Genomic DNA, 18,059 nt, shown 5'->3' with positions numbered 1-18,059 from the left:
CTGTCGATCCCCGGGTTGGAGTACGGGGGGTAGGATCAGTGATCTTTTTCCAGCATTAATGCACAGCAGGCTTTTTATAACCCTGTATTCTGCACTGTTATTTAACATATGTAAGGGGCTCGACATGGTTTATGTTCAGTAGTTGTGGTTTCCAAGCAGTACTGCGTTTCTTCAAAATGAAGATACATAATATTTAAAAACTATTTGCAAAACCAGTCACAAATCTGCAATCTTTTATGTCATTCCTCCTTCCTCCTATCAAACCCAAACCATAACACGCAGTCACAGAAGACCAGCAAGCTCACGTGTGAGAACTCAGCTGCAAGAAACACATGTGTGCATGCACACACACAGAGGGAAACTCAAAGCTGTAATTCAGTTAAATTGGTACAAGCTATGTTTAAGGTTTCAAAGATATCCGGGATGTAGTTCACTGTTTAGACTTGTGGGTACCAGCACGCTGTATGTGGAGAAGGAGAACCGAAGAGCTGAACCAAAGCATGAGGTATTTATTTAACAATCTGCCTCAGCAAGTGTAAGGAAATTAAAACGTTTCCTGCCCCTGGGAGTTCAGCATACTAGCAACCTGATCATGTATCATCCTAAAATCTCATCACTGCCTTCCCTTGCCGGGACTGACCCCATCCATTCCTAAAGCAAGTCACAACACAACTGGAACTCTACTATTTTTAAGCTACACTTCCACACGGCAGAGTCGGCTGGGGCAGGGAAGTCTTAGAAAAATCTTTAGAAATCATCCTTAAAAGACAGTCTGTAAAGCACTGCTCCCTAGAAATGCCTGGCTTCTGCTGAGCATGGCAGCTCTTGCAGAGCTTTCTGGTTTTTGCAGTAGTTTTGTATAAATCAGACTTTCCAGTTTCCCAGCTTGATGGACTTGGGGCTTTGTTGGGTTAATTTTGTCTGGTCAGTCCTGGAATTGGAGTTGTCCATACCAAAGTGGTAAGTTTTAAAGGCAGAAACCAACACCATATTTTACAGAGACAGTCAAGTTCTTAAAATTAGTTATTTATTCCAACAATATTAAAAGGAGGCACACCACTTTCTCAGTCATTTTTCCATTCGTAGTATTTTGTTTTGTTTTTTTAAACCCATGAGCCTAATCCTTAATTTCTCTATGGAAAAGCTGGAAGAAAAAGATCACAGGGACGAAGGGTCAGCCTCCTAGAGCTAGTGCTTTAGTACTGCACTCGCTCACCCTTTGGAGAGGTTGCTGGGTTTGTTGCTGAGATTTTTTTTTTTTAAATACACTCTGAAAGTAAATAAATAAATAAAAATATCTCCAGGCATCAGTATTAGCTTGTGAAGGAGACCCAGACAATGCACAGGAGGCTAGAAAGGAGCCAGTAAATTCTAAGGGTGTAGAACAGGAGAGAGGATTAAGCCTGGTGATTAAATTAGGCGATGCATGAATACATTCCAATGCGCAACATCACTCAAGCACTGGACAAAACATATGGCAACAATGGAAAGTGCTGCCCACGAGGTCACTTTTAATATGATTAGCCATGGACGCCTGAAAGGAGATCTCCCAAGTATCGGCGTGCTAACCCTCCTTTGTGCAGGGTGGAGAAGCACCCTCTGAAAGCCTTTGAGGCTCCGCGAACCCCGCACAAACAACTGCTGTGTGTTAAGGGATGTGCCCAAGTCCATTGAAAGCAGGACAAAAAAAAAATCAGCCTTGAGGCCGGGCGAGCGTGCTGAGAGTGGCTTTTGTTCACCACTCGCAGGGCACCAGCGGGAGCCGTCCCCAGGGTGTCCTCCCTGACAGCTGGGTCACCCCACGGGCTCTCCTGTTCCGCTTGGACTTTTCAACTCCGCTGGCCCGCATTCACCGGCACGGCTCGCCTCTTTGAAGGGGGAGAAAGCGCCTCATCCATCACTGACACGAAGGGAGTTAATTCACTTCTTTACAACTGGAAAGGCTTTTGCTGTGAGCAGGAGGGATCGCAGGAAGAGTAATGAAATCCAAAAGGGAGCCAAATGATGCTTTCCTCTGCTAGACGCCAGTGCTGGCAGTGCTTGCTGCTGGCACGGCCCGTGGTGGGTGAAAGGAGACTCTTTTGTGGTATGCCATTAGCTACTTCCAAGGCCTCAGTTCATGTTTACCATAGCCACTGTGTTACTTCACTTGGTATTTTTTTCCAGTCCTGTTGATCGTACTGCAGAACTGACCGAGTCCGTTTGGAACCTTTGCTCACAGAAAGCAGAAACAAATTGCTTTTCAAAAGGACTATGGTTTTTTTTCTTCCCTAAACCAAACCTCATGCTGCTTTCCATAAACCCAAACTAAGGCTGAAATACCCACTTAAAGCTGAAGAGCAAAGGTACCTGCTCGGCTTTGCCCACTCTGGTTATCGCCCAGCCATGCCACTCGCCCCCAGCGCAGCAGCGATGCCACCAGCCGTGGGAGCACCGAGCTATGCTGCCCAGACTGCACTAGAGGGCACCTCGCACCCCGGCACTTCTGTGCACCACGCAACACTGCAGCTGCGTCAAGTAAAACCCCATTACAACAGCAGCCAGCAGGTTGTCTTGTCAACTGTAATGAGAAGAAACACTTGATGACATTAAAGATAATCTTGTGTGAGTCACTTTGCATGACTACTTTGCTGTAATCAGGTGAGCCCTTCAGACTGCTGAACTCTACCCCAGAGGACCTTGGCACGCTCGGCCAAGGTCCTTGCAAGGTTTCTGCAGGCCTTTAGTATTTCAGATTCCAGGCAATGACTAAACAGGGACACGTGAGAGACAGGCCCAACGGCAAACTTCTTCCACACACTTTGTATCTGCACGGCTGGGTGGGTGAAAGTCATGGAGACAATCCCAGGAGGAACTCGCTCTGGCTACACAGGTCCCAGCAGCTACAAAGGTTCAGTGACAAAGCAACAACAAACATGGCACAGGACCACTACCAGCCGAGCTCCTGCTGTTGCCAGGAAAAGGAGAGGATCATCTCCTAAAGCCCTTTCCACCTTTACGTTTCCAGGATGCCATAACTGCAGCTCAAGCCTTGAGGCAGCACATCCCAGGCACTGCACTGTCACAGCTGACATTCAGCAAGCCGTGAAATGCCTACCCTCTCATACCAAAGAGTCACCTTGGACCCTTCTAATACAGCTCATAGACTCTCATGGGATCTGCCAAGACTGAAGATCAAGCCAGTTTCTAATGAGACAAGGTAGACCAGGCAGCTGCACGCTAGTTCTAAAAACATTTGGAGCAGCAGCTCCATGAAGGAGGTAAGATTTTTTTATTTTAGACAAACAAAAAAACCTTTCCCCAAACATAACTCTTTCAAAATGAAAATTAATGAGGGTTGGGAGAAACGCCTGTGGTGGCACCCATTTCTTGGCTGTTTAAGCTCTTTTCAGCAAGTCTTCCTCCTTTGAATGGTATTTTGTGCCCATCGCTATGCTACCACTATTACAAAGGCTACTTGTAGCAAAAACACTGATCCTCAGTGCTGGGTTCAAAGCAAGCTACAGACCTACCAAACAGCAAGAGCAAGGATGAACCAGGCCTGGCAGCATACCAAGCCAAAGCTGTGCAAGAAACCCACCAGCCCAAAGAAGTCAGTTGTAGAAGCTGCCTGCCTTTCAACAATTTTCCTGAAGGGATGAAGCCCAGATGACGTTACTTTGCCCAACTGCTTGGTGGTTAGGACAGGTCCTCTCTTTCCTGCAGTGCTCAGCTGCAGATGGTAGCTGTGAACTCAAAAGAAAGAAGGTCATCAAGTTCACGCTGAGGAGCAGCTGTTTCTCCCTACAAAGGAGGCACACAAGGGCAGGTTTAACACACCTCCACCTGCTGGATTTCTTCATCCCAAGAAGCATGTACAACGTCCTGTTGGTCCTGGCATGTGGAGACCAACTGGCTTCTGTGCTGGGCCTGACCTATGGAAACTCCATTTAGATACCATATTTCTATCTGGCCTCTCTCAGCATTCATTGTGTACTCTAGACTTTATCTTAAAACTCCTGGGACAGTGAGCAATAGCATTCTCTAGCATGGAGAACCTCGGAGGGTTTAATACTGTTTTGCACTCTTTTAAGAAAAGACACACCTGTCTGCTATCTCAGCTGGCTGCAACAGCACCATGTTCATGGTCTTTAAACTGGTTTCAAGGAACCTGTACAAATGCTTGAGAATTTGAAAAGAGATGACCACACTGCACAAGGATTTCAAGGTTGGTCCCCTGCGTAAAGGCTATTTGACAGCAGCACCCCTTGGCACCATGTTATGGATCCATCAATACACCTACCTCTTACTGCTACCTAAACTTGAGAAACCAGTAACTCCCCGGCTCATTTAACCACCTTTATGTTACCCACTGGCTTATTTTAAAAAACCCCAAACCTAAAGAGCAAGGCAATGAGAGCACAGCATTAAAGACTATCAACCATCACTTTCAGTAATGTTTGAAAATAATAAAAAACAGAGAGCTGAAGTGAAAATTCAAAACCTCAAAGTAATTTCAACCATACATACATGAGAAGGGAAAAGTTTATACATGATGCAACAGAAAAAATGACTCACTTTCCAAAATGCCAAAGCCTGTTTTAGTTCATTCTGTCTTCTATACCTGCTAAACACATCACCAACAGAGAAATCATTTAATAAATTGCATTTTTTAAAATCCCATTTTATCTATTTAAGCATTTTATTTCCTAGTATTGTGGGTCAGGTTCTACTCTAACATGCTAATGAGAAGTAAAGTGCTAGCCAGATCAATGGGGTTTCTTCTCAGAAAAACAAGGAGAGCCTTGAGATTAAAACAGAGACCTTGAAACTGAGGTGGAACTGCAGCCTTAAAGCTAATGCAAAACCTCCTGTTGATTCATGGGGCCGAGAATTTCTCAGTCGGAGGGCTGATCTCAGCATTGCCATGAGACACCCAATAAGCTGCAGCTCCACAGTCCCCCAAGGTAGTGATTTTGCATGGCTGGTTTCTTCCAAATGTCTGAAGTCTCTCAAACCACTCTAATTCAACAAATTCTTGAGGCTACTTTCTCACTGTCTCTTGCTTAGTTTTCAAGTGACCATCAATCTAATGGCAGCCCATCACAGATGGGCAATGGACTGTAGCCAACTCAGGTGGTAACTAATTAGCACAAATGCAATGTATCTGCTACCAGCCTAGACCCAAACTGGAGAATGCATTCCCTTCAGAGGGCAAAGTTTAATACTCCTGTCAGGTTTTAAGGCGTTGACAATGCAACAACTTGTGAATATGTATCTCTGGGGAGAGATGGGTATTTGTGTCTCAAGATGGGAGCAGGAAGCAACAGGGAATCACAGTGTCTCCCACAACCAAACACAGCGCTGCACAAAGAAGGAGCACATTCAGGGAGGAGATCTTTCTCAAATCTTGAGTATGGACAAATCTCAGAAACAAAGTGCAACGTGGACCACCAACCTTATCTGGGATGTCATGCCTCATGCTCCCATTTTACGCAATTACATGTTCAGGGGAAATCTACACTCTGAATTATGCTCATATGCTTGAACAACTTCCTTATTACCATATGAAGATGTACAGAAGGGCAAGATAAATGATCTAGACTACTAAAGACAGCTTCAAATCCACTTGCTTTCAAAACAAAACCAAGAGGTTGCTCAACAAAATGTACTCCCAGTGAATCACTGCAAACTTTAGCAGGGCATATAATTTCAGGAGACATGGGCTTGAACTTGGAATGTTTAAAGACAAACGCGAAAGTGGACTTCAGCAGCCACTGGCTTCCTCAGATGGTGCAAGATCAGCTCCGTCCTCAGCTCAGCTGCTGGGATCTTGGCTAAGACTCTTGTAGCCTCATTTCAGAGGGCTGTGGAAACCACAGGTGCTCTCTGAGTTTCTTTGTACTTCAGCATCCATATGCTATAGATGAGAAAAGATAAAACATCCCAGGACTCAGAAGGAATGATCATGCCCAGAGACACCTGATAAAATGAGTTGTGGTCATGGAAAGCAAGAATTTTTCCCCTGCTCTCACTTTGGAATTGAAATGAGAAATCACAGAACTGCAGTGTCTGAATCTTTCATCCCCTTCCAAACGTTGTCTTTTGTCATTATACAATTAGCCTTTCTTCCATTTACTGTTAGGTGAAACAGAAGTGGCTCTGACAAAGAGCTGCTACATCTTCACCTATGGCAGACTGATCACATTTGAAGTTACATCACTCAACACGCAGTGACTCCATCTAAAGAGAATGATGGATTAGCCATGCAGTCAGCTATAATTAATACCTGAAAAAAACCCTTGTCAAGTCTCTGTTCAAATACGTGATAAACGGAATCTGAAACAACAAAAGACTTTCTGATGACGTCTGTTCATCGCCAGGGAAGAAAAACACCATTAACTGGAGGGCAAGACTCTCAGAGCAAGGATAGTTTCCTCAGTAGAAAATGTAAAATAAGAATTTCCTCCCAGCACTCACCCCATATGCACCTCTACACAAACACATGTTTTCCTGGGTTTTATCTGTCTTGCCATCAGAGACACTGAAGAACCAGTTTGTTTCTGCTTCACTGAGAACCAGTTTTTCCATCCTGAACCTCTTTCAATAGAACCAGCAGAAGCCACTACTTCTCTCCCTACCAACCTCAAAAATGCCAGTGAGCGGCTTGCTCAGCACTGAATTCTGTTCACCTTAGCTATCAACTTCACGTTTGGGACACATTCCATCACACTAGGCCACCACCTGCCACAGATGCCCTCTCTTTCCCCTAGAGATGCTATTTGGCGCTGTCTGAGGTCCCTATGAGCAAGTGACCCCAGGCTGCCTATCGCACAAGCACGGGCAAGACCCACCTGTGTCCAGTTAGTCCAGGAAACCAAGAGGTGTCTACTTCATGCGTGAATTTGGAGTACCTGCAAACACCTTCAACCCTACTTGCAGGTCAGCATGTGATGACTGCCAGCTCACCCCCCTTCTACAACGGCTGATCACCAACTGGATTCAATCGATAGAAAAAGCCAAGCAATTTGGAAGGTATGATAAAGCACTGTCCACTGCAACTCTGTCCTGTTCAAGCAAGAGAGACTTCTATGGGATAGCAGCACACTGGCTTGGTCCTGGCGCACGTAGGCAAAGACTGAGAACTGAAAGGACTGGGCAGAGAGACCACTTGTGAAACATGCTGATTGCTTCTGCGTTGCAGAGAAGTGCTGGCTACAGTTCAGCCCTTCATGCTCATGTCGCTTGCTTCTCTGCTCTGTGCCGTGAGAAGTACCTGCTGGGGAACTGGGATAAAAAAACCTGACCTTAACTGGGCCAGCAATAAACAGCAGAAACAAAAAAAGCACCAATTCTTATTCAATAGCTGTCAGTAATAAACGTGAGAGGAAGAGAACGGTCAGCATTGGCCTAAGGCGCTGGATTTGGCCTGGGAATCAGGAAAAGGCTGTCCTGCCAGCTCTGCCACTGACTCACCGCGTAAGCTCAGGCAACTGCTTCACCTCTTCATGCCGTTCCCATCGCCTGGAAGGATGGAGCCGGCCTCCCCTCTGATACTTGCTTTGAGGCTGGCAGATGAAAGAAGCTATTGCTGTGACAGACAGCATCTCAAAATTAAAGCATAAGACCCCTTCTTTTTGGAGGATTTTCTGAGCTTGCAGGTCTATGGTAGATTTAATAAAACTCAAGAGTTAAGCTGTGTTTGTTTGGAAGAAAAACACTTGTACATGACCGGAAAACTTGAATATCTGAGCTAGTGGCTGGAATACTTACTCCAGGAAGAATAAAGTCATAACCCACTCTTGCATTACTGATGGTAAATTAATGCCAGAGCACCACTGTGTGGGGAGCTCCTTCCCGGCCGTGTTTGCCCAGACATCTGGCTGCGGTGGCTCCCAGCACAACACTCTACAGCCGAGCCCTGTGCTCCAGCGTCCGACTCCCCCCTCCTGCCGGAGCCAGCTCGACCACTTCACCACCTGCTCCTGCTGGGACACAGCTGCTCAGCTCTAAAAGAACGATCGGGGAACGGCAGGACATGTGCGAGAACATCAATCCTACTCACACCCCTGGGAGGACTTCATTAAAATCCCAGGGCAAAAGATTAGATTCTGAGGGCTTTCCACTCAAAATCCTAATTTAATCAAAATATTTAAAAACCTACTGGCAATGCAAACATCTCCATGCAAGCAGAGAGATGCTCAGCCAACACAGACCCCCTCCATAACAAGATCCCGCAATGCCTCCTTCCTCCGCACATCCTCAGTGCGTGCGCAAACTGCCCGACCTGAGTTGTTAGCTGTTCCTGACGACAATGATGACATTTCATATTTGCCTGCAAAGTACCATGTTCCCCTGTGGTACTGTAGGAAAGAGATTTCAAAAATCATTCCTACTTCGCTAACGCACCTTTGCAAATGCATTTTGATTACTCCTGCGGGGAAGAGCAGTATCCCCCAGTAGAAAGCTGTGGCCTTGGATGCTCATTTTGACATATTAACTGGGGCTATGCAAAATACATAAAATCCCCAAAGGAAATTAATCTCCAAATACATCCAACATCCCCCCAGCTGCCTTATGTATCACACAGTATAAGCAACTGCCTATAATGATTGTATAGCACCTGCTGTCCCCATTCTGGGTATCAGTGATGTCTCTTTAACCAGACATCAAAGAGAAGGAGCAGACAATAGTGGAATTGTGATAGGAAGTGAATAGTGAAAGCTCCTTGTCAGTCTGCATTTCCATTTATCTTACAGCACCATACGTACAGCCCACCCTGCCTCTGCTGTCACGTTCACGCACTGTTGCTGTAACGGCCGCTTTCCGGAGGTATCATGGCAGTTTTCAGGATTTTATAAATGGGCCTTTTGGATTTTCTCTTGGGCCAAAGCAAGTGCCAAAGCAGGTACACACCTCAACCTACCCTGAGAAAACCAGATCCGAGATGAATTTGGTACCAATGTCACATCCTAGGCGATGAGCACCAGGACTTTCTCTTTGAGACTGGCCAAAAACCCAACCAAGTAACGCTCCCCGGAGAGGTGCAGCCAAGAGTCAGGGGTCGGAGCAAAGCCATTTACTCCTCCCCAGAAAGGTGTGTGCACTGAGAGCGTGCAGGGGTAGCACACACAGCAACCATGGCTAGAAAATCTAAGCATCACACCAGGGAGTACTCAAGCCAGGATGGCCTTCCTGCCCCAACAGCATTTTAAGACATAAATTCAGGTCACGCTATTACGGAAAATATAGGCACATTCAGTTAACTGAAGTCTATACAAGATTATAGCCCTTTGCTGTCCCGTCTAAACAGTTCCTCTAACCCAAAGTGCCTTCCACTCATATACGAATATATTGTATTTTGCACATGATGACTGTTTAACTGGGGTAGAAACATTTACTACTTCCACAGAGCAAGAAAAGGAGAAGACCTGAACGTTTACTATACAGATATGAGGCAGGAAATATGACAAAACAATTTCCCATAATTATTTCCAGCAGTTATTCATATTGGAAAATTTTAATGGTAATAGTAATTAATCTCTGGCTCTTGAGATTTCCAATTGAACAGCATTAGCAGGAGCTACTGTCTAAAAATATGGGTTGCTGTCCTATCCCATTAGCCACAACTAAATACGAAATTTACCAACATACAATGGCACATCCTGCACGTACAGTGCCCTTCCTCCTCATTTTCCCTGTGTGGATGGCTTGAGTCAACTTCTCAGAGCTGTTTGCAGCAAGTAGGCAGAGGCAATTCTGAGAGCTTCAAAAACTATACAGAGCTGGTTAATATATCCAGTATGCCATACACCTGGGTGTTTTGGAGCTGGTATTCTGCACACGTTCTGGTGTATGGAGTGCTTGTTTCCCTGTGTTTCCTGCAGCAGCAATACTCTATTACTTCAGGAGTCCCACCAACCTTAATTAAACAAAGCTGTTCTCAAAGATCCCTTATTTCCTTATCACCAGCAGCCACTGGACAGGACCATAGGTAAGGTCTCCAGCATGATGCAGAGGTACAACAATACAATTTTAACTATCTTTAAGTTATTCAAAACAATAGAGACCCACAGGGAAAAGCAACCCTTGCTCAGACGACGAGGCAGTGACACAGCACACAGGCAATTTCACTAGCAATTCACTAGCATTTCACTAGCAATTCAACCATTTCACTAGCAATTCAACCATTTCACTAGCAATTCAACCCTTAAATTTGCGTAAAATTCTCATCTTTGCCTTCTAATCCTTTTTTTCTTCCCTTTTCGCACACACCTGCAAAGCTGAATGTCTGTTGCGCAGAAAACAAGGAGAGGAGCTATTCTAGCAAACAATTCTATGCCATTAACCAGTCTAACGCAAATGCACTTTGGGTTATTCTCACAGTGAACTTTGGTCAATGCCAACGTTTCGAGCACCCAGGTGTAAGTGCACTGGCAAAGGCAGAATCACCGGCACAACAAAAGCCACCGCTCAGCTCACAGACAGTTGTCATAGAGACAGATCAGCATCCTGGGGTATTCTCATTTTAAATACGCACAGAAATCCTTTTTAACCTGTCTTCTTGTAGGCATCTGTCCTTGTGATTCATTTATAAACTGCTGAGGCCAAAAAGAGAACCATTTATCAGCAGGTCTCCTCTAGGCAGGCTTGAGCTAAGGAGCTTTTCTGCAAACTTGATGGTTTTTGTTGAAAGCAAGTTTCTATTTGATTCTCTGGCTAGTGTTTCTAAAAGCTGAGGTCTGGGGAAGTGATCCAGCCTCAAAGTAACCTGGCCAGGAAAAAAAAGGAAAGCTGTGAGTCGTGCTCACTTTGGTTTTTAAACCAGGTCAGATCCCTGCTCCAATTTATAGTTCGGGTGCACCAAGAGCTGTGAGGGGACAGCACAGGGGTGGCATTTCATGGTCCAGGGCAGGAAGGAGGCTGGGGGTGGGAAGACAATACTGTAAATATCTGAACACTTTTTCTCAAAGCCACAGTACAAGGCACTTCTTGCCTTTACATCTAAAAGGTGCAGCTCCAAATGAGAAGGAAAAGAAATACATTAATCTCTGTCTGTGTGGACAAAGTTTTGTAAGCTCTTTAGCCGCTGAAGGTGCAAAGACTTTAAACCTCTAGAACTCAGTGCTCAGCTGCCTTCCGGAGCTAGGAAGCTGGCAGGCAGCACAGGAAACCATGTTCTACGGAAAAAGCCCCAGAAGGGGCCTATGGGGACAGCGAGAGCCCATGGAGTGACAGATGCGCGGCTCCGGTTGCAAAGATGGTCCACAGACCCAAGGTCCAATACAGCAGGATTCCCCTATAGACCTCTGCAGAGGCATGAAAGGAACTGGGGTGGGGAGGGGGGGGGAAGAGTGGCAGGTATGTAGGTTGCCATGGCCAGGACCGAACTGAGGCAGGAATTCAAAATTACACAGCCCCAAAGAGACACATATATACTGACACTGAATCCACAAATCCTGAGCTTTCAAGACCATGTGCTACCTCTGTAATTTGTCTCAAGGTCTTCTGTGTGACACAGATATGTAACTCCCGTGTTATTAAAAAAAAAGAAAAAAATTCTTCACCCATTGAGCTACAGAGATTCCTGCTTCTAAAATTACTGCTAAAATATAAAATCATGGGCAAGCAGATGCCACTCTCACAGTAGGTCATAAAAATTCAGCAGCACCATTCAAACAGGAAACACACCCCTCACCACGGCATGGCCAGCCTGACACTGCTGGATCTTACTGGAGCCATCCTATGTCGGGTGTAAGGGGTTCCCTGGCCAACCAGTACTTCTGCTATTATAAAGATACACCCATGAATGGCTTCATTTGAGAGATGTTCTTAGTTTCGGGGAATAAATCCCAAATTATACGGATGCTACGGGGGAGATTGATAACATTCCAAAGGGGAAACTGAGGCCGGCAGGGAGACCACCAGCCCAAGGCCACCACGGCCAGTGGCAAAGCAGGACAAGAGCTTCTTCCCCCAGTGATTTTCTTAATACCGACAGGAAGCACCAGAGCACGTCACACTGAAAAATGGCAGGGTGGAAGTAAGCAAAAAAAGTCATCACTATTCCATCAGGAGTGACCCCAAGGTAGAAACTCTCAAACATAATGCAATGTATAGGAAGAGGGCTCACATCCCTTGGGAAAAAAAAGCACAGGAGTCATCCATGCCCAGCCACCCCCTCCCTTAAGATTGTGGGACGATCATTTCCTTCACTCACGTATTTATTTGGAATCTGATAATTCATTGCCCCTAGTTTCCTGCTGGAGTTTGTCTTCTATTGTTCAGGATTTACATTACTCAACAGGAAATCAGTGAGAGGTCCAGTGATTAGAAAGGTGTGTTTCCCATTCCACCCTTGCTTGCTTGCCTGGGGCTGGAAGTCAGACCCAGCGCACAACTGCGTCCGTGGGAACTCAGGGAAGTGGGGGAGCAAAGACTCATCTCCTTCTATTAAAAGCTTACAGATTGCTTTGCCTGGCCATACGCCGCTGGCCATGTCCACACACCCGTCCCTCACATACTGTTCATACTCAGGCCTTACAGTAACCGCTTTCTGCATGCACTGGGGAGGGTGTAGTTTATCAAAATGCAACTATCAAGGCAGTACTTGAAAAGAGTAAGTATGGTGAAAGTGTCCCTTGAACTAAAATACACTTCCTTCTCCAAGAACATTACTTTTGCTGTGACACTCTTGCCAGGGAGAGAGATTCTGCGCAGCATAAAGTGCCACTTGTGAGATATAATTCAGTTTATCATGTTGGTCGAGTAGGCTGAGTAGGAATCAGCCCTCTCTGGTGCCCTTAGCAGTAGCTTTTAACCCTGATCTCACAAATGATGCTCCAATACGTTCTCTTTAACGGCTCCTTTGTAACAGCACAGAGCAAAACAAAACACCACTAACCTTTTACAGGGTATCACTGAAACAGAATGCTTTCCTGGCCAAATCCTCCCATTGAAAATGTCACAGCTGTTTTAAAACATACTTTCCCTGAGGTTAGTTTGATAACAGGTACTCAACTCAGGCACATATGGTGACCACTCAGCTCTACACTGTAAGTGACTTGTGTAATGCAGCTGGTGACCTTTCTGGGCCAGAGCTCCCAGTCACTGTGGACTGTTGTTCCAACCCAGACATCTCCAAGGCTTCCCAGTTAGCTCATCAAGTGCAAAGGTTGGTTTTTTTTACGTTTCTCTAGCATTCCGAGTGTGTGTGGGAACAAAAGCCCAGCTTACTAGCCATTGTACAATAAACCTCAGAGGAAAGCCTTTGTTCCAAAAGAGGTTTAAGCAAACTCTGCAGGATTTCAAAGTGGGAGTCTGATTTCCAAAAATTATTTGAATACAATTTTAAGAATAATTATTTCCTTTGAGCAAGGAGGGACCTTGAGGAAATACCCTTGCTCCAGGCTCACTTATGTGTGTCTAACCAGTCCTCTAAGTCCCCCTACAACAGAGGTAGGCAAGATAGCCTTAGACACCACAGTTCCTACACCAGAAAGTTTATCCTAATGTATAACCCCAATCTCCTCTACTGAAATTCAAGATACAGATGTCTCATCCTGTCTGTCTTAGACATGGGGAACAGAACATTGCCTCCTCTTCACAGCTTTGCCAGACTAAGCCACGTGCTCTGTCGGGGAAGGTCACAGATTACAGACACTCATTGCTCTTTTGCTCTGCAATGATTTCTCTAAAATTAGACTTTCCTGCAACTGGAGACAACACCACAACACCGAGTAAAATTGAAGGGTTACAACATACCTTTTACATACAATAGTCCTGTTTACACATCTCAGTACGCTAGCTTCTTTCTCAGCAATATCCTTATGTTGACTCACGCCCATTTTGCAAAATGAAACAATGGAGCTTCCTTATATTAAGAGATTATTTTGCCTCCTGCTCAGGAAGGCCACTGGGTTCTATCAATTACTGGAACCCCATATCCACAAAAACTGTCAGAAGCCACCTCAGAGCAGCTGAACCTCAAATGCAAAAGTATTTTTGCTGTGATAGTCTAAAATATCTGGATCTACTTGTAAAATAGAAATGACACATACCACAACCGATACAGATTATTTAAATCACCCCAGACAGAAAACCTCCTCACTAGCATTTCTTTCTCTGAAACACACCCAATGCTTATAAGTATTAGCTTAGATAACATTTAGTCATTTTCCCTGCCCAGAGAACTGCTATGAAAGCTGTGGAAAACATGAGTATTGCAAGCACAGAAATAAATGTGGAGGATGAGCCTTTCACAGTGAAACATCCACTAAGGATATCTGAACCGCTTGATAATGAATGACACTGTCATGATTTATTTCACTGTGTAAGTTACTTACACACTCCACCAGGGTCTTAGGATTTTGAAAAATGTTGGAAGATTAATCACTCCTTAAAAAACAGGAACTTTTTTCTTTTGATCCTGCTTTACTTAGTGCTTTTGGTACATAATTTCATGCTGCTTTTAAGAAGACATTGGCACACAAACCTGCCTTCCTATTCCAGCCTGACTTTCCCCTTCGAGTTTTTAGACTGATCAGGAAATCCACAACATGAAATTCCTTCACTGGAGTGGGAGCCCCTTACAGGGGCAGGATTTACTCACCTGGTCTAAGCGCAGAGCACCATCGATGAAGCGCTGTTTACGGAGGTGCTGGGCAATTCGATGCAGGTTCAGCACAGCTTGCTGGATCTCAGCTATTGAGTGCTGAGGGGAGACAGGGGGAAGTTCTTCAGGTGAGAACACCTTCCCGGGGCTTTCAATCATACTCTGTGCATGGTCGTAGCTTAGCTTCACGCAGGAGCAAATGACTGTCCGCCCAAACCATTCATCAAGGATCTGCAAAATTGGAAAGCGTAAATAGATCTGAGGACTTCTTATTCTTCCAGTGCACAAAAGCTTGGGAAGTTGTACAAACACTGGAAGGAATGACACCAGACCTCATCACTGACTGTGAACTTCAAGTGAAGATCTTCTCATACTGAGGCCACCAGCAGGGCTTTTGCCCATATAGATTCTCTAGTGTCTAATAACATGTATATGCATAATAGAGACTTTCTATCACATAGGAACTGCTTGGACCTCTCTCCTCTACCTGATTTCCCTCTTTCATAGAGCTCATAAGAGCTACAGCCCAGCTGGGAGTTGAAATGAGTCAGTTGACTCAAAGGTTACTGGGTGCAGGGGTGGCAACAGGCAGATACACACATGCAAAGAAGGATCTCTTATCTAAAACACAGCAGATTGCATTCCACCTCTTCGATTAGTACGTGGCCAGCAGGGCACCAGGGGCTGGCCCTAAAATACTCCGTTTTCAGGAGTACTGCAGGGACCCCAATCTCTGACTAGCCCTTGTGAAAGTGCCTGAGTAGGACTTTGGTGAGTCTGGAGGAGAGATGGCCAGTCACTGACCCGTCGTTTCTCTGATCATGCCTATGGTCCTAGGCCCAAACTCAAGCCAGGAACTTTTCTCAGCTTCCAAGCTATGTTTGAATCTAGAGGAAAATAATCTATAAATTGTCTGTAAAATTCTTTTATTTTAAACCAGAAGCCACTCCCATTTTAAACTCTGTAACAGAATACCAATGTAGAAGTAGCAATTCAGAATTATTTCTTAAAGCAGAAATGAAAATCTATTTTCAGCTGAGAAATATAAGAAAGTCCAAAAGCTCATCAAGCCAGTGAGAAAGCACAGAGGGACAAAGGGCAGAAGGCTCTTCAGAAAAGTCAATAGCATTGGCATGACGGCCCTGGAGACGGATGCAGTCTGTGATAAACCATTCAAAGCACAAGTGCTCAGAGAATGAATGGAGAATTGTAATTCTGCCTTAGCTACAAGTGCCACCTTACCCCTTCATCAGCACAACAGGAAAAGGTAAATTCTGCAAGTGACGGTGTCTGGGGAGAACAGCCAGCTCTCTCTATGACAGACTCATCAAGGACATTGCTTCAGAAAGGCAAACCCTCTGCTTAACAGGAAAGGAGTGATCCCCAAGATACCTTTGCTGCCTCCCTCCCTTATGCCACACAGAACATATGTGCAGTATAACTCAGCAGCTCAGAGCTCTGAAAGTCACAGGGCATTTAAGCTAATTTCTAATTAGAAAGTGTCCTAATAGCGGAGATGCAGCAAGTGATGCCTTGCAATGTAAAGTGCTCTGACCCTTGGCTCATGGTTATTCTGTGTGTGCCCCTGTCTCTATGCCAAGGAGAAAGAAAGGAAGTGTAAGTCACAAAGCTGGACAGAGATGCTGCAACACTGCTGGCAGCACCTGCTCTGCGCTCTGCTGCATCCTGTCAAATGTGGTTCAGCTTCTTGTGGTGATGGGGGATCCATATCCGGTAGGTGAGTGACATCTGATGAAACCTGCTGGACCTAAAAAACCTCCTGATATTAAGCAACCACGATCTCTGGTGTGGAGGAGGCTGCACTGCTCTTTAAATGATCCGCTTCCAGCAAGTTGAAGACTATTAGCCAGTTGACAATAGAGATACTTCAGACTTCAGTAAGACATGGATGGTACTCGGGCACCGAAAAGGTGGTGTTCCTTGTTCAGATGATCAGGGAGCAAGGCTGAGCAGCCTTCATTTCAGTTGAGCACTTCTACATGCCCTCCAGTTGTAACAGGCAGCTCTTTCAACTTGCTGTTCAAACGTTTTCAGACACCACTTCTATTTCCCTGCTAGGTCCTCCATCTCCAGCTACTAATTTCTGCATCAAAGGTCATTATCAATTCTAGCCCTCACTGTTATATTATTCCACACTAAATATTTTGTGTTTGGAAAGCACTCTTATTTTGCTTTATAAAGTAGGTGAGTCAATTCCATCATGTACATGCATGTTGAAAAGGGTTAAGGACCGGGCACAAAACAGAAGGGCAATTCTGAAGAGAGGCACTTTCCCCAGTCCCCAGGTTACTGCTGAAAGCCAGCTCTGAGGCTACATGGTGCTTTCTGCCACTGGCTTCCAAGAGCTCTCTCTGTCCCTTGCAGGAGGCAACAGACCGGATTTCCACTTTGCTGTCTGAACTTGAAGCTTTCAACAAAATCTCACTTTTCTGTTTGCTTAGAAGAGGCCAAATATTTCAGAGCTCCACTCACTTCCTTGTAAGACGAGAGATGCAGCGTATTGGGCCCCCAGACTATAACTAGAACGTCAAATCTCAGGCAGGCTACATTCAGGGCAAAGCGTCAGGACAAGCAGCCCATTACTAGCAGATATTAAACTTCTTTTATTTCTCTGTTTCGTCAATTCCTTTTTCTGTTCTTGGTCTCTCAAAGGCAACCAAGCAGCGTGATGCAGAACGCCCAATTTCCGTTCCTGCAATGGCTCTAACAGGTGTAAACTGGATAGTGACAATCCTGAGAGTTCTCTTATTAACATACCCAATAAGCACCTTCTCATCAAGATTGCCTGGATGCATTAAACACGTCACGTAGGCAAGGAATGGTTTGGACGCATCTTGCCCCGTGCAGTCCAGTAATCCCTGTGTGTAGTGAGTAGAGCTGCCAGACTCAGCCTTGCTGCGGCAGGCTAACTTAACTCTACCCACTGTCCAAGTATTTCCCGGAAATGCCCTCCGTCTCTGCCTTCAGCGGCCATCCAAGCAGACTTTGGGTAACCACAGCCTTGCATCCCTGGTTTGGAAACCCCACCAGAGCTCCGCCTCTGCGGGGAAAGCCGCACAAGGCTGGCTGGCCCACGTTCCAGTGGCTGATGGATGGGCAAAGCAGTGCAGAGGAGCAACATTTGGGGGTTGTGAGCTGAGACTTGGAGATTACAACGAGTAGCACACAAGACCAGTCTGCAAGGTCTCCCTGATCACAGCAAACCTGGTGCACCCTGACTCCAGACAGAGTACCAGTATCTGAGACATTTCTAGGGTTATGTTAAAGCTTCCCCCAGCTCCAGCTGCTTTTGAGAAAAAGCTGTAGTCCCCAGCACATCATGTGATGGCAGTCAGTGTGGCTCAGCTGAAACCCTCCCACTAGCACAGTTCCCGGTGGTACGGGTCTCTTTGAGGGTGTGACATAGCTGTGCAGGAGGCTGAGGGCTTTCTCCACGCAAGGCAGT

The 18,059-nt window shown here is 45.5% G+C and overlaps 1 protein-coding gene across 3 annotated transcripts in view; it reads right to left on the bottom strand.

Moving 5' to 3' along the window:
* Window positions 1-18,059, bottom strand: part of DIS3L2 (DIS3 like 3'-5' exoribonuclease 2) — a 195,849-nt gene that overhangs the window by 51,946 nt on the left and 125,844 nt on the right. For all 3 annotated transcript variants that reach the window (XM_072868187.1, XM_072868189.1, XM_072868188.1), the window contains one exon: window positions 14,591-14,824. In XM_072868187.1, coding sequence (XP_072724288.1) covers window positions 14,591-14,824 — 234 coding nt within the window. The remainder of the gene's footprint in view (window positions 1-14,590; window positions 14,825-18,059) is intronic.

Source organism: Ciconia boyciana, chromosome 7 (assembly GCF_034638445.1).
Source record: "Ciconia boyciana chromosome 7, ASM3463844v1, whole genome shotgun sequence".
NCBI lineage: Eukaryota > Metazoa > Chordata > Aves > Ciconiiformes > Ciconiidae > Ciconia > Ciconia boyciana.
This window is presented reverse-complemented; position numbering and strand designations above follow the sequence as displayed.